Below are 14,365 nucleotides of genomic sequence, written 5' to 3'. Positions count from 1 at the left end.
ATCAGTATGAGCAATACAAGGCCCCTCTAGACTTACATGAGTAATAACAGACTGTGGGTGATTCTCTTCTGGCCAAGATTCAGGATGCTCCAGCCAAGACTTGGGCACACCTTATATACGTTTTGTGTTCCCTGGTCTGCGAGACAAGCCAATGAGCTAACCTGAATTTATAGTTATTTGACTCATATGAAGGGAGTTCCAGCTGTTTTAGAACTGCTCTTGGGTCCCTTTGCTCCATTCATTGGAGCACAGAATCATAATCTGTCTCATTTACTTTTATCTTTGCCCAGGCCCTCCTTATCAGTTTAATTTTACTGCTGTTGAAGTCAATAAGAACAGCCTTGATTCCTGCTGGAATGTAGCCAGGCCATAATAATTTCTAGCCAGGTCTTGTTGTAATTCCCACTGCAAACATGGATGATTTCCAGCTTGTGAGAACTCACCAGTACTTTTCTTGCAGCTACACCAACAAAGCTGATTGCAGAGTCTAACACTCCCTTGCCAAGAACATCGAGCGCACAGCAGGATTTATCCGTACATAGACTCAGTCAACCTACTGCTCTTCAGGTAACTTCACAAAGAGTCATCAAAATAGGCAGAGGGTATAAAGCATGTGCCACATACCCAGTTTAGCAATTAAAAATTGCTTTACACAAAAGCCACGGCATTAGAAGAAACCTAAATTCAAAGGAGCCAAACTTATAAACAAGGTTTTGGTTTGTTTTGTTTTGTTTTTAAACCAGGTTTCTTTGCCTTCTCAGCCTTCATGTGAGCTTCTCCCACAGCAGTTGCTGCCTCAAGTAACTCTGCAGAATCAGCCGGCACCTCTGGCACAGGTTAGTTGGGGATTTGGAAGTGGAATAGGTCATTTCCCTGTCTCCTGATATTTTCTCCTTTTGGGGCTTTTAGGTTACCTCTTTAGTAGCTAAAAACCCCAAATCCACCCCCTGTCAAATGTTTAAAATATTGTGGGAAAGCAATATGAACTGTACACTTGTGTGTTTAAACATGTATCTGTATACAGGCATTCTGAGCAGAAGCCCAGGTACATGTAGGTTCAGGCGTACACATACATCTATTTCACAGGATAACAAAAAACAGATGGAAAGAAAGTTTTCAACTTTGTTTCTACAGAACCAGGCCCCATCAAAATCAAGGTCACAATGTGAATGAAAAGCAAACGAAAAAACTAACAAAGACCCAGTCCTCCTAAAAACACCTGTTTGTCTGTGCTAGATGCAGAATTAAATAGCAGTAAGGGACACACAAGTTCAAGAACCATTTTGTGAGTGTGCCAGTAAGAGTGAGGATGATGCTAGAGACAAATTCCTCTGGTGAAATCTATTAACCTATACCTCAAAAGTGGGTGATGGCCCAAAAAGACACCTCAGTGTTTCATTTGCAGTGGATTTTGAAGGAACAAATTTGAGTACCATGTTCCCATCACATTGTTTCTCTCCTGTGGTCATGCTGTGATGATATGCCTCGTCATCTGCTGATTTTAGAAATGACAGTAGTCCTGGACCTAGGCTGCTTCTACTATTGGTACCCTCTACTCCCTCACAATATCCCAGAGTTTCTTCCTGTGTAGCATATAAAACACAGAAAGTCCTGAGGATCCCTGCTTTATAATAACAAATTCTCATTTATTCTCTGTGTTTAATATTCTTCTCATGACTCCACACCAGCACGCAATGAAGAAACAGCATATCAAATATCTGCACTGAGCATTCATTTTCTTTTACAGATATTTCTCACTGTTATTCATTAATGCATTTCCAAACATCAATTACTTTATTATAAACCTGTGCGTGTTTTGTTTGACTTTTTTCTACCTCTCTTTCTTCTCCATCAAAGCTCTTTGTGAAGAGATGCTTTCCAGTCGTTTACCGAGAGCCTTGCTGCTTTGTCCCTTACCAGTAAAATGCTCTTACTGGCACACCAGCTCCATTTCTTCTCTGCCAAATCAGAGTGCTGTCCAGTCACACGGCCACTGGTTCAGCCTCTTTGGACTGGCTAAATCTCCGTGAAAGTAAGAGGACTGACTCAAGTGTGTCTACACAGGCAGCCCTCTTCTCAGCTGACAGGCAGCAAAGTCACAGTGATGCTCCTGGCGAAGCTCAAGATGGAGCTTGCTTTGATGTGGGGCAGGGAAACAGCACCAGGCCATTGCAGCTCAGGTTGCCGAGGCTCACGCCCCACAGAGATACTGCTGGAAAAGGTAGCAATTATTCACAGATTTGGGTGATTTTCATAAAATATTAAGTGCCTTCTTCAATTGCTTATCTCCCACCTTAAAATAATAAACGCGTCAGCCTACAGCAAGGTAATCCATTATTTAAAAGACAAGGTGCCTGCAGCACTGAGTGAGTGACAGAACCCAGGCAGGTATGCTTCCCACCATGAATGTTTCCTCAGTTTCCTAGTTAACCTTTTTGCACCAGTTTAGTGGCAGAACACAGGCTCACTGCTTTTAGAAACAGCATGGCCAGGTGCCCCACTGCCAGCCGGCGAGAAGGAGCTGCGCAGATTGCTCCCTGCTCCCTTTCTGTCGCTCACCCTCAGCTGAAGGTGACTGATGGCAGGAACTGAAAGGCAGTGTGCTCAGCCTGGCCACACAGGGCTCCAGCACTCTGATTGGCGTCCTTGTGCCTAACATTTGGCTCCAAGACAGCAGCCAGGGCAGGGAAGGACAATTTACGCGTCTACAACCACATCTGCAGCAAGCAGCTAGCTCCTGCCTCAGGCATCATCTGCTTGAACTTTGATTAGTTTTATATTGAGCAAAGGCTGCGATGGTTTTGTCTCCGCTGAAATGTGGTTTTAGCTTCTGCCTTGCTTGTCTAAATGAACAGACAGCACAGTACTAGATGTCACCTGAATGTAAATGATTTACTTTAAAGCAAGTGCTCCCTATTAGAATATTTGTTTGTTTGCCTTCCTTATTGTAATAAATTAAAATCCCCCACAACACAGCGGATGTTGATGACTGAATAATGATTAGCACTAATAATCCGTTTGGGATTGCACAGGTGTTACTCAGAAGACAGAAAGAACAAACAAGTTGTTCAGTGATCTGCCAAACTAATGAAACCTGGTTTCCCAGGGGCTGCACCTTGCAAGGCTGGTGCGCGGACCCAGCCTTCCCCGCAGGATGGCAATGAGTGGATTCTTCTCACCTTTGCTCAGCTAAAGCTTTCATGAAATTACAGCAACCTGGTATTTTTGAGACTCTCACAACCCTGTTGCATGTTTCTAGCACTGGCAAGAAGGATGGAAAGTTGGAAGGCAGGCAGAAAAGAAAGGCTCAAAGGAAACCAAGATTTAAAAAATGCGGTCGTTTTTTTTACCCAAATACCAATTTCATAAAACTTGTAGGGCTTTGAGGTGACCATCTTTTTGTTCATCACATCTGAAATGGAAGACCATCGCGACAGATACAGGGGCTATAGGCCCCCTCCCTGGCTGCAGCCCCCCAGCACTTAGAGAGAAGGAGTAAGCCAGGCACCCTGGGGTAGCACCCAATGGAGAGAAACACCCCTCATCAGGCATGGTCCAGCTGGCCTATTCCAGACGCCCCTGCTAGAGGTGAGGGCTCACAGCCCAGCAGTGCCGGTCCCTCTCCCTGGGCTGTTCAGCCTGTCTGGACCATCAGTACCACTGCATTGTGCCCATCCCTACCAGAACATCTGCTGACATGATCCCAAAAGCATCACTTTTTTTTTTTTTTCCCAGAGACCAGACTAAAATTACTGCTGTGGGTTTTTTGTCTGCATAACAAACTTTGATTAAAATGCTGCAATTACAGATATATCACAGGTTTAGTCTTCCATGTTTGACTGTATGTGGAAGGCTGGCACTTTTCTGTGTGTAAGGATCCTATGGAAGTTTGTAAATACCTAAGTGAGAGAGCAAGCAACTTCATCTGATGCCAGTGGCAGAGTTAAAGCTGTGCAGTGTTTTCTGTGGAACATTTTGAGTTAAGCTCTTTTAACTTAATATACAGTTACAGACTTCTCCCCTAGTTAGTAGAGCAGTTAATGATCTTGAGATAAACACTCTCTGGTGCAGGGCAATTGCTGTTAGTGTCTCATTGTACAAAAACAATAGAAGCTCTGTAATCACAGCGGTCACGGATAGAGTTATCAAGAAATTTGGGGGTTAGAGTGGGAAAGGGAAAAAAGCAAAAGAGAAAGTTCCTTGTCTTCTTTCACAACAGCTCTCTCTCTACTAGACCAGCTAATTGTTGTTGTCAAGTGTATTAATACAAAAAGCACGTGAAAAAGAGAACAGGAAGACAATATTAGATGAATATACTAAATATAAGAAGGTGCTGGGAAAAAATTAAGGAATAATAATTTAAAATCAACAGCAATATATTTTTGCTTGCAACTTTGAAAAGCAAATTTGAATTCAAAACTAAGGCCTGGAAATGGATTTTGTTTATTATTGAAGTATTAAATTATTATAAAATTGTCTGTTATAAAATTCCTTACATTTATTGATTGAAGAAAATCGGGTTAATTTCCCAAAGTGTCTTCAAGCAGTTTGCACATTTATGAGAAGTCTGCCATCAGCAAGCCAGGCAGTTAAAATGAAGCCTTTAGCTAAAAATTGTTTTTAATTCCTTTCTGAAAAGGACCCTTTTAAAGACTTAAAAGTAGTCCACACTAACAGAGTTCATACAGAGAGAATTAGGTTGCGAGACTTGTCTTTTTAAAAACTCCTTCTGTACAGATGCAGGTTAAAGCAGGAATTAGCTGCATCTCATCTAAGCAAGCCGTTGCTACATAGCACCATTCCACTCCTAAAATCAGGGTACCCAGGACTCTTCAGAAACACGCAGTGGGACTAGAACAAGCAGCACCGAAAGTCCTTTTGAGGCACTTGTCCTTGTTCCCAAACATCAGAGGTTTCCACTTGTCCATTCCTCGGTTTATTATATTCTATGTGGAACAGAAAAACAGAGAGGCCCCACTTTGTCTTCTCCCCTTTAACATCAATCAGACATAACTCAAACTTCCCTTAGGGAGCTTTAACACCATTTTTCTGCTTCGGGGGAGGACGGGGTTACAGATGACAGCACTGCTGGTACAAGGCAAAAGCGCTGTGGATGACGGTGCTGGAGGCCAAGTGATCACATTATCTCCTTGGGCAGACAGTTCAAGCTGCGATCCCCTGCAGATGCCTCTGCCACCAAAGTGGGCTCTGAGGGTCTCTGCCAGCAGCAACTGCCCATGCCACCTTAGAAGTCCTCCTTTCCCCCAAGCAGGGCTGGCCAAGAAGCTCCCCTCCACCTTGCCGCCACTATTTGAGTAGTGACCTCCCAGCCACCCTCCGCCTGGTAAATAGAAATAAACTCTCTAAAGATCTTGTCCTTTCTCACCTAAAGGCCATTTACTTGGAGATCTCAGCTTTGCTAGAGGGAATGTGAAGGTAATTTCACATATTTAACTGGTTTAAGGCAAAGTGGTTAGCTGATACAAATTCAACCTGTCACATTTAGATTTCTCTAAGTAGCCAGAAATTTTATTAACTCTACAGTGTTGCTAACACCAGAGTGCTCTTTAATTCCATTCCTGTTTTCATATTTTGTTTTCATATTTTTGTTTTCATATTTAAAAGCCAGAAATGGTGCAAGCAAGTGCACCTCCACGGAGCAGGAAGGCTCCAGCAGTATGTTCACCCACTAGCACAGAGCCACTGGGACAACTACAGGAACTGGGCACCATTTTCAAGTCACAGCAAATTTATTTTTTTTATTTTTTTTTTGCCTGGACACTCACAGCACTGCATGTTTTCAGAGAGGTCTTGAATGTCTTGATTACAGAAAGCTTACAGATTTTTTGAAGCTTTCTTTTTTTTTTCCCCAAATACAGTTTTTTTTACTTTTGGAACATGAGCTCATGCAAAACAACTATTCCAAAACCTATTAAAGTAATAACTAACTTTGGTGGACTTTGACTCACACCTGAGAACAACAAATAAAACTAAGAATTTATTGCTATCTTAGTCCCCTCTACACTTGCTGAATAATTCCACTTTGTGACAGGTATTGCTGCTACTGGAGGCTGCACTTTCTTCTTCACCCTGATTAGTGATCTCCATTTTATATTATTATTTAGAGCAGTCTTTCTCCCACTGAGCTGTGCTATTCATTTTACATCACATATAAAAATAATTCAAGGAGTATTCCTTTTATCTTGACTACTACTCGGCTGCAGAAATATAGAAAATGTTTAGTGCAGTCAGGTCTTGCATGATGCTACTGTAAGTCAGCGGCAGAAAAAGCCATTGCAGCACTGCTATTTGTGTGCAGAAAAAAGGAAAGCATTAGTAAAACACATCCAGAATATACAGTTACGCCACACTAAGGGCTCCAAACTACAGGCTAATAATAACAATGCACTCATCTGCCATCCAATTAAGATGCTCTTGACATTTTAAAACAGCATACTCTCAAAAACAGTCCTTCTGCTAATTCCCTAACAGAACAGGGTCAGTTGTAAGCAGATCACTCTAACTGAGGCAATTTAATATATGTGCGCAAAATTGAAAATAGACAAGGTTTATCTCTGCCTAGATGCTAGCATAATACAAACACATCTTTTATTCCTTTGGTTGTGCTTTACGATCAAGAAACCAATAACTTCTTATAGAACAATGTTCCATTGAGGCTTGTTTGTATTATAATGACTGTTTTTTCCCCCTGTTTTTTTCAGTTTTCGGCACAATTCAGCATGTTCCAGACCATCAAGGACCAGCTAGAGCAGCGGACCCGGATCCTGCAGGCCAACATCCGGTGGCAGCAGGAGGAGCTCCAGAAGATACAGGAGCAGCTCTGCCTGGTCCAGGACTCCAGCATACAGGTGTGTTACTGCTAGGAGGGGCAGAGCAAAGCATCCTCTTTCACGTGGCTATTGATAGGGTTGGCATCTTAAAATTAGCTCTAGGGTTCAGGAAATCTGGACATGTGGAAACCAGCTCATCTGAATAAGGATGTTGCCCTCTGAAAGCCTCTTGAGTAACCTATGTCAAGAAATATTTAAGATCTCTCTGGAAGAAGAGAATGAAGAAATATCTCCACCTTAGGAGGAGGAGAAAATTTGGGTCATTTACAGTAGCATTTTAATACTTTATCTTAACTTCAGACTGAGCAGCTGTAATAGAAAACTGTTGGAGTTCAGACTCGGCAATGATTGTGTTTCTCCAGTTCATTAGCTTCCATCCAGTCACTGCTTACTTCATGTTGGCATCACTGGTGCTCAGTATCTCATCTGTCCAGCTTTGCTGTAGCCAACAGCCCTCCTTCAGGCAGTGCTCTTTCATTCACTCTCTGTTTTCCTGACCCTACCCCAGCCTGGATACAGAACACAAGAGATCAATTTCCTTGTCATGTTAAAAACCCACAAACCTCTGCTGATGTTCATTTGTTCGGACCTGGGGGGTGTCTGAATTTGTTCTTCACTGGACCAGCTTAAGCCTTTAGGGTGAAGCTGACTGAGCCTGCTCTACTTCTGCCTTTGATACCTCCTGCACAGAGCTAGAACGCACTAAGTTCCATATCTGCTTTTAATTCACCGAGTACAGTATCTGCTTTGTACTACCCATTATGTCTACCACACCTCAGAAATAATAGGAAGTGCAGTTCAGTGCATCGCAGGTTTCACATAATGACAAATGGACAGATCATCCAGTTTTATGGAAGTTTTCTAAATGTGGAGTGATTACTGCTATGTTCCTCATAACTTAACTATAAATGCCGGGTTAAATGGCCCTTGCTAGAAATGTTGCATTGGGGACCCACTGCAAGTATTGTACTAACAACATTTGTTTAGAAGACAAGCTCTGTCACAGAAATGAATGTCTCAAAGAACATTTTAAGCATGGGATGAAAACCTGGGACCTGCTGAAGTCAGTGGGAATCTTGCTCCCACCTTCCACAGAAATAGACTCTCACCCATCATCAGCATCTGTGAAACGCACTTTCACATATTGAAACAAATTGTGATTATATGTTTAGGCAATTAAGGGATCAGTGAAGCGAAATTAGAACCTTTGCCATTTAAGTTGCTGCATGTGTGTTGCTGTAAGACAGCACAGCAATGGTGGGTCCCAAAACCAGGATGACACCAGTTCCTGGTGCCATATAAGCATATAGGTAGAGCAGGTTTAATTTCAGTGCATTTCTTCTATTGGTTCTGCACTGACTTCGATTAATGGGAAGAGAAAGTCTCTCTGCAATTAACTGACCTTCAGTTCAGAATCATGTCATATGTCTGAAAGCTATTATTGTTATTATGAATATCAAGAGACGTGATATTCTCACTTCCTCTTTTTTTAATTGGGTGAAAGCCATTACTCTCTCCTGGTGAAGTCTTCAATAGTCACATACACTCATCCTTTTTTTCTTTTTTTTTTCTTTTTTTTTTTTTTGCACAATTCAGTTAAAAATAGATCAGAGCACATTTGTATATGCAGGAAACAGATTTTATTTTTGAATAGCTGTCCCCCATATGTGCTATGGTGCATTTAATAACTCAAAGGCCATGAGACAGATTCTCAGATATGCTGACAGGGAGTTCAACCAGAGAGAAGAGGGAGTCCCAGTGAGTAAATGGTGGGTAGTTCTGTACTGCTCACCCTGTACCAATTTGTAGCTCAGAGTTATATCGTTTGGGTGATCCTCTCCCCCATGAAGACTGTACCAGGCTGGGCCAAGTATCTTCAGACCAGTACAAGTTCTCTGGTGTCAGTACTGACCATTTCCCAGCTTACTGCAAGTGCAGAACTGAGAGGCAGGGGGACAGGAGGGCAGCTTGGAAGTGCAGGGGCTGTTGTATCTGCCTGAGGAGGCAAGGCCAGACAGAGAGGATCATCTGTAGTTCCAGTGCCTTTCCGTCTCCTCAGAGCAATCAAATGAGGCGATGAGATGTGAGCAGTCACACTGACTTGTGGCCAGGGCCTTTTCCTTATCTCACTTTCTCTAGGTTAAAAAAAAAACCAAACAAACAAACAAAAAAAAAACACAACAAAAACAAACAAACAAACAAACAAAAAACAAAAAACAAAAAACAAAAAAAAAAAAAAAAAACCACAGAGAAATTACTATGCTGTTCCAGGGACAGAGACCAGGAATTAGCTTTGTCTTATTAGGCATGGGGCAACTTAAAAGAAAGCTTCACGCTTTTGTATGCAGCACTTTTGTGACTCACAGGCAGCTAGGAGTAAACCGTTAAATCAGAAATCCAGCCATGTGCTTTACTGCACAGATTTCATAATTCAGAGAGCTGTATGTCTGCACACATTGATCCGTGTCTATTATCAGAACTACAAAGCATAGGAGCAAACAGGTGAGCATTACTATCAAGCACATTTCTGGTCTCTTTAATATTCCGCGTAGAAGAGCTGTAAGCATGGGGGAGTGCCATAGGCTGTCTGAAAAGGAGGAGATGTTCTCTGGTTTTCCCTCATTAGCTGATTTATTAGCATATCTTCCCCACTGGTTCACTCCCTTCCACACAGAAGTGTACAGGTAGCTCTGCAGAGAATTAAGCCCCATTTCCATTTCCTTCAGAGATCTTCAAAACTGCAATACAGCAGTCCACCAAGAAACGCTTTCCCAACCAGACAGATGTTGAGCACAGTAGTCTACATTAGAAACTATTTCCAAGAGCCTTGTGGGATAAAAGATGAAACTAGCGGGAGGGATTTGGGTGCTGAACAAAAGTGTTCAAAACCCCATTAAATCCCTGTTACTGCTTTTTCTGACAAATGAAAGTCTGAAGGACAGGAGCGGCAAGACTAACCTCAGAAGACTGAAGGATGCTGTGTCTGCTCCAGGTTTGAACAGTCTAGCTAATGAATTGCGGACGGGGAGGAAGGCAGAAGGGCTAAGCCTGACCAGCCTGCAAGAACTACAAATGAGACCATCCACAGCCACCCATCATTTGCAAACCAGGCTCCCTTCGAAGTCAGTGAATCTCAGCTTCCCAATGCTGTGCTTCTCATCTTTCCATATTTTACATAAAGAAAGAGTCTTGACGTCTGTAATGATGAGCCCGAAGGCTATAATCCCCTGATTATCCAAAGGACAGGTAGAGTCAGAGAGCCATTTTCCTCACCATGTCTTGCCAGTGTGATTCATCTATTAGCTGTAGGGACCATCTATCTCGGAATGAGGGGGCAGCAGTGTCAGAGGGTCCCTCCCCTACCTCCCTGCTTTGCTGCATATGTTAACAGGCTGGCCAATTAAAAAATATTTGTGAGATGCTTCACTGACCTTGCAGTCTGCAAAATCAGCCATGAGACATGTCATTAGCAGCAGTGAAGTTAGGGGACTGCTAATTTATCTACTTGGATTTGCTCAGAACGGAGAAGATTTCATTCTTTATTAGGGGGTTTCTGTTGTTATTTAAAACTGTCGTATTTCAATATTTCAGGCAAATTCAGGCAGGACTGTCACAAAAGAGGCACATTATGAAATAAACACCATTAAGTTTTGTAAAAATGAAGCATGTTCTTGCTTTTAGGCTTACCTAGCAGCTAGAAATTCCATGCTTCGATCATCTCTCAGGTTAACTCTTGTTTTGATGACGCATCTTGAGTCTTCCAGTTCTGCAGGGACACAGGTTAAATGGCACCATCACTTCCTGCCCTGAGCTTGTTTTTTCCACAGCATTTATGTTCAGACAGTAATAATGCTGGTTTGGCCATTACAATGCAACAGAGAGTCCCTAGGTATGAAACTCTCAGAGCCCTCTCAGGGTATGTACTCGTGAACAAACAAAATTGGTTTACTGGATTAAACTTGGTTGTGTATTTATAGCATGTTAGCTGCCAACCATTAACCACGCACGTTCCTACCCAGTGGCACACTCTGGTAATTGCAAAGTAGGTTACTCTGCTTTGTTTCAAGGACAAGCTCCTTGGCCTTCATTTGGAAGTAAGGCATGCACACAGGCAGGTCCCTGTGGAGCAAGTCATTCCCTGCAAGTTCACACCCTGCCTGACATTCACGTCGTTAGGTGTTGACTTTGCTTTGGGTGAACTTAGTATTCCTCCAGTGTTGTGCGCCATGTACAGGGAGGACACTTAAGATAATCCTCCTAAAGGTCTTAACTGGCAGTGAACTGGCAAGGACCAGTGAGCTCACACTCCCCATCACATTTTTGAAACATACCACTTGCTTTACCTGTTCTGAATTTTATATAAAATGGTTTATGTCAAATTTTATATCAATGGTGACCATTTTCATTGCTAGAGCTAATCAAGTGAGTTCATTTACCAAATATGTCTTAGCTTCCATATACAGAAAATAAACAAGAAAATGAATTTTCATAATTCCTGTCTTTGATTTATTCATAATAAGACCTATTTCCTTGGCAGAAGTTGCGAGACCATCTGTCTTTCTGATATGTAGTGGTTCCAAACTCTGTGAGCAGTGCTTGTAAAAGAAAACACTCGGAGCTAGTTTCAGACCTGCTGTGAGGAGCCCCAACTCTGTTACTTGACCCATTTATTTTTTTCAGACATCTTTGAGATGTGGTTAGCCTACAGCACCTGGAACAAGCCGTTGCTTTAGGATCATTAACATTTTCCTTAACTTTTCTTTCCTTTCCCAGGTGATTAATGCAAGCTTTGTCTGTACCTTTTTTCTGAGTAAAATCTTGGCACACAGAAATTCATTAAAAATTTATCATATTTAAATAAAAACTGTGTTTTAAAAGCTAGATAAATAAGTAGAAACATGATGGATCAACCCATACATATGCAAGGAAAGGGAAAGCATTGTGCTGCTCCTTTGGAGAAAGGTAAGGGTTTTTCCAAGAGGAATTAGAAGGAACATGATAGTTTAGGGAATTCTTAATATAGCAATAAGCTGCAGAAGGGTGTACTAATTACTGGGCATACCTCAGACGTACTGCTAGGCATGAGACTGATGGATGAATAATGAAGAAAATAATTGTGATTCTGATTTCATTTAAACCCTGAGTAGCTCCATTTAAATTAATGGAGTTCCACACGTGTAGCAGTGGTGTGGAATCAGAATCAGATCCAAAAATGCCTTCAACTACCTGGGATGCGTACCTCCATACAGTCCTTGACGGCAAGAGGCTAGGTTTGAAATATTGAAAAGATAGCTTGTAGCATTAATAATTCATATTTTTAAAAGATGCCTTTTTCCTCTGTACAGCTATAATAAAAGAAATAGCCCCTATAAAAGCAAAAATTCCCAAAGCCTACAACTTTTAAAGAAGAAAGCCCCACTTTGCAATGAAAGAATGGAGAGTGTATCATTTACAGAAACACTAGCAGAGGAACTGCTAGCTCTTTTGCACAAGTCAAATGCACGGCACAGTTAGGAAGAACACCGGGTGACAGTTACCTGATGGGAAATCAGATAAATGACAGTGACTGTCTGTTTACACATCTTCTCAATGATAAGGACATGGCCATTCAACACCGACAGCTCTGGCCTGACTGTGGCCTCATTAAAAACCTTCGACAACCAAACTGTACATAAGGTGTTGAATTTCCAGAGACAAATTCAAAAGCAGCCCTGTCTGAAAGGCAGGCTGATTTTGTTGAAAGGAGAAATGAAAGGACTGAAAAGACATGGAGCTACTCTCTTCTCTCTGGTCAGGATGCCCCAGAACACAGTGAATGTACAGGGAACTGCTCTTACGAAGGCTGTGCCTGCCCCACAGAGAGAGGACTTGTACCTTCAAGACACATTTTGCGAGTAAATAGTGCACTTGCAGAACAAGAAATCAAGAAACTAGAGACAGCAGGACTGTTAATGTAGGAAAGAGGTGGTTTCCAACTAACAGTAAATGCATAGTGAATACAGAAACATGATAACTTTATTTTAGAATATATCTTTGTATTTAATTCTGTCACCTTCATTATCCAAGACAGCTGAGCTATGTAAATAAACCCTCCCTCCTTCTCTTCCAGATGTTCCTACAGCAGCCGACGGTGTCCCTGAGCTTTAGCAATACTCAGCATCCAGAGCCACAACAGCTACAGCAGAGGTCAGGGGCCATTTCTCAGCAGCAGCTTGCCCCCAGTCCTCAACTTCAAGGGCAAATTGCATCTTCACAAACAGCGAACCAGCAAGCACTGAGAGAAGGAAGCGTGGTATCGAGCCAGGTAATCATTTATTTGACTAGAGAAGCATTTATATGGAAAGAAGACACTGAGCTGTTATTAAATAAGCAAGTAAAATCATGCCAGTCCTGTAAGTGTGCCTTTGCCCTTCCTTCCCTGTTCTCCTATGTAAGGGCAGCCTATATAAAGGGTCTCCCTACAGCATTTACTTTACCTTAAATCCCTTTTTTAAGACCTCAGCCGGGAGGGTTACTTGAGCAGTGGTTTCAGCTTGAAAACAGAGCAAGGGGGCACACAAAAGATGTGGATGTCTTATTGTTCTTCACTTGATCCTGAAAGAAACCTGACCGACAACAGGGGAAACTAGCAATAGTGGTGTCAGCAGCGCGACCTCTCAAAATAAGCTTTACTCCTGCTTGCTCCCTGAATCCAGCCCAACACCACTGACACAGCGAAGCCCATGTGCTGCGGTGGCACACAGCTGGAATACATGGAGATTGGTGTGAGACCCCCCCAGGCTGTGAGTGTAACAGATTCCCACAAAGGGAAATAAAGTTCAGCCTCAGTGAGTTGTAACCAAGACCTGTGAAAGCCAGGAGTAGGTTGGCACAGGATTTTTTTCTTATTGCAGGTTTCTCAGCACTGACAGTGTTTTCGTGTTCCAGCTACCTGTTGTACCTCCCTTCACAGAAAGCTCAGCTCCTATTTCTGCTACCAGAGTGTGCCACAAACACAGCTGCACCGCTACCTTCAGCCCCCTCAGCTGTAGCTTTTAATCTTCTACATACCTGTATTATAATGACTTTAGAGTTGGGGTTGTTCAGCCTGGAGAAGAAAAGGCTCCAGGAAGACCTTATAGCAGCCTTCCAGTACTTGAAGGGGGCTACAGGAGAGATGGGGAGGGGCTTTTTACAAGGGCGTGTAAAAACAGGACAAGGGGTAATGGATTTAAACTGGAAGAGGGTAGATTTAGACTAGACATTAGGAAGAAATTTTTCACTGTGAGGGTGGTGAGGCAGTTGCCCAGAGAAGCTGTGGATGCCCCATCCCTGGAGGTGTTCAAGGCCAGGCTGGATGAGGCTTTTAGCAACCTGGGCTAGTGGAGGGTGTCCCTGCCCATGGCAGGGGGGTTGGAACTCGATGATCTTTAAGGTCCCTTCCAAACCACACCATTCTGTGATTCTATGACTCTATTAAAATAAGGTTTATTTCCATCACCAGGCTTTTACGGCAGTGCTAATCGCACCCAACT

The 14,365-nt window shown here is 42.5% G+C and overlaps 1 protein-coding gene across 1 annotated transcript in view; it reads left to right on the top strand.

The window, feature by feature from the left end:
* LOC104463582 (neuronal PAS domain-containing protein 2-like) overlaps positions 1–13,155 on the top strand; it is a gene marked incomplete at its 3' end in the record, with an annotated part of 48,398 nt that extends 35,243 nt beyond the window's left edge. The window contains 4 exon segments of the mRNA XM_010075966.1: positions 461–567; positions 744–836; positions 6,723–6,869; positions 12,961–13,155. Of these exon segments, the coding sequence (XP_010074268.1) occupies positions 461–567; positions 744–836; positions 6,723–6,869; positions 12,961–13,155 (542 nt within the window).
* Positions 13,156–14,365: the final 1,210 nt, after the last annotated feature.

Source organism: Pterocles gutturalis, unplaced genomic scaffold, assembly GCF_000699245.1.
Source record: "Pterocles gutturalis isolate BGI_N339 unplaced genomic scaffold, ASM69924v1 scaffold6253, whole genome shotgun sequence".
In the NCBI taxonomy this organism is placed as follows: domain Eukaryota; kingdom Metazoa; phylum Chordata; class Aves; order Pterocliformes; family Pteroclidae; genus Pterocles; species Pterocles gutturalis.
The sequence above is the reverse complement of the archived record's forward strand: the minus strand, read 5'-3'. Positions and strand labels throughout refer to the sequence as shown.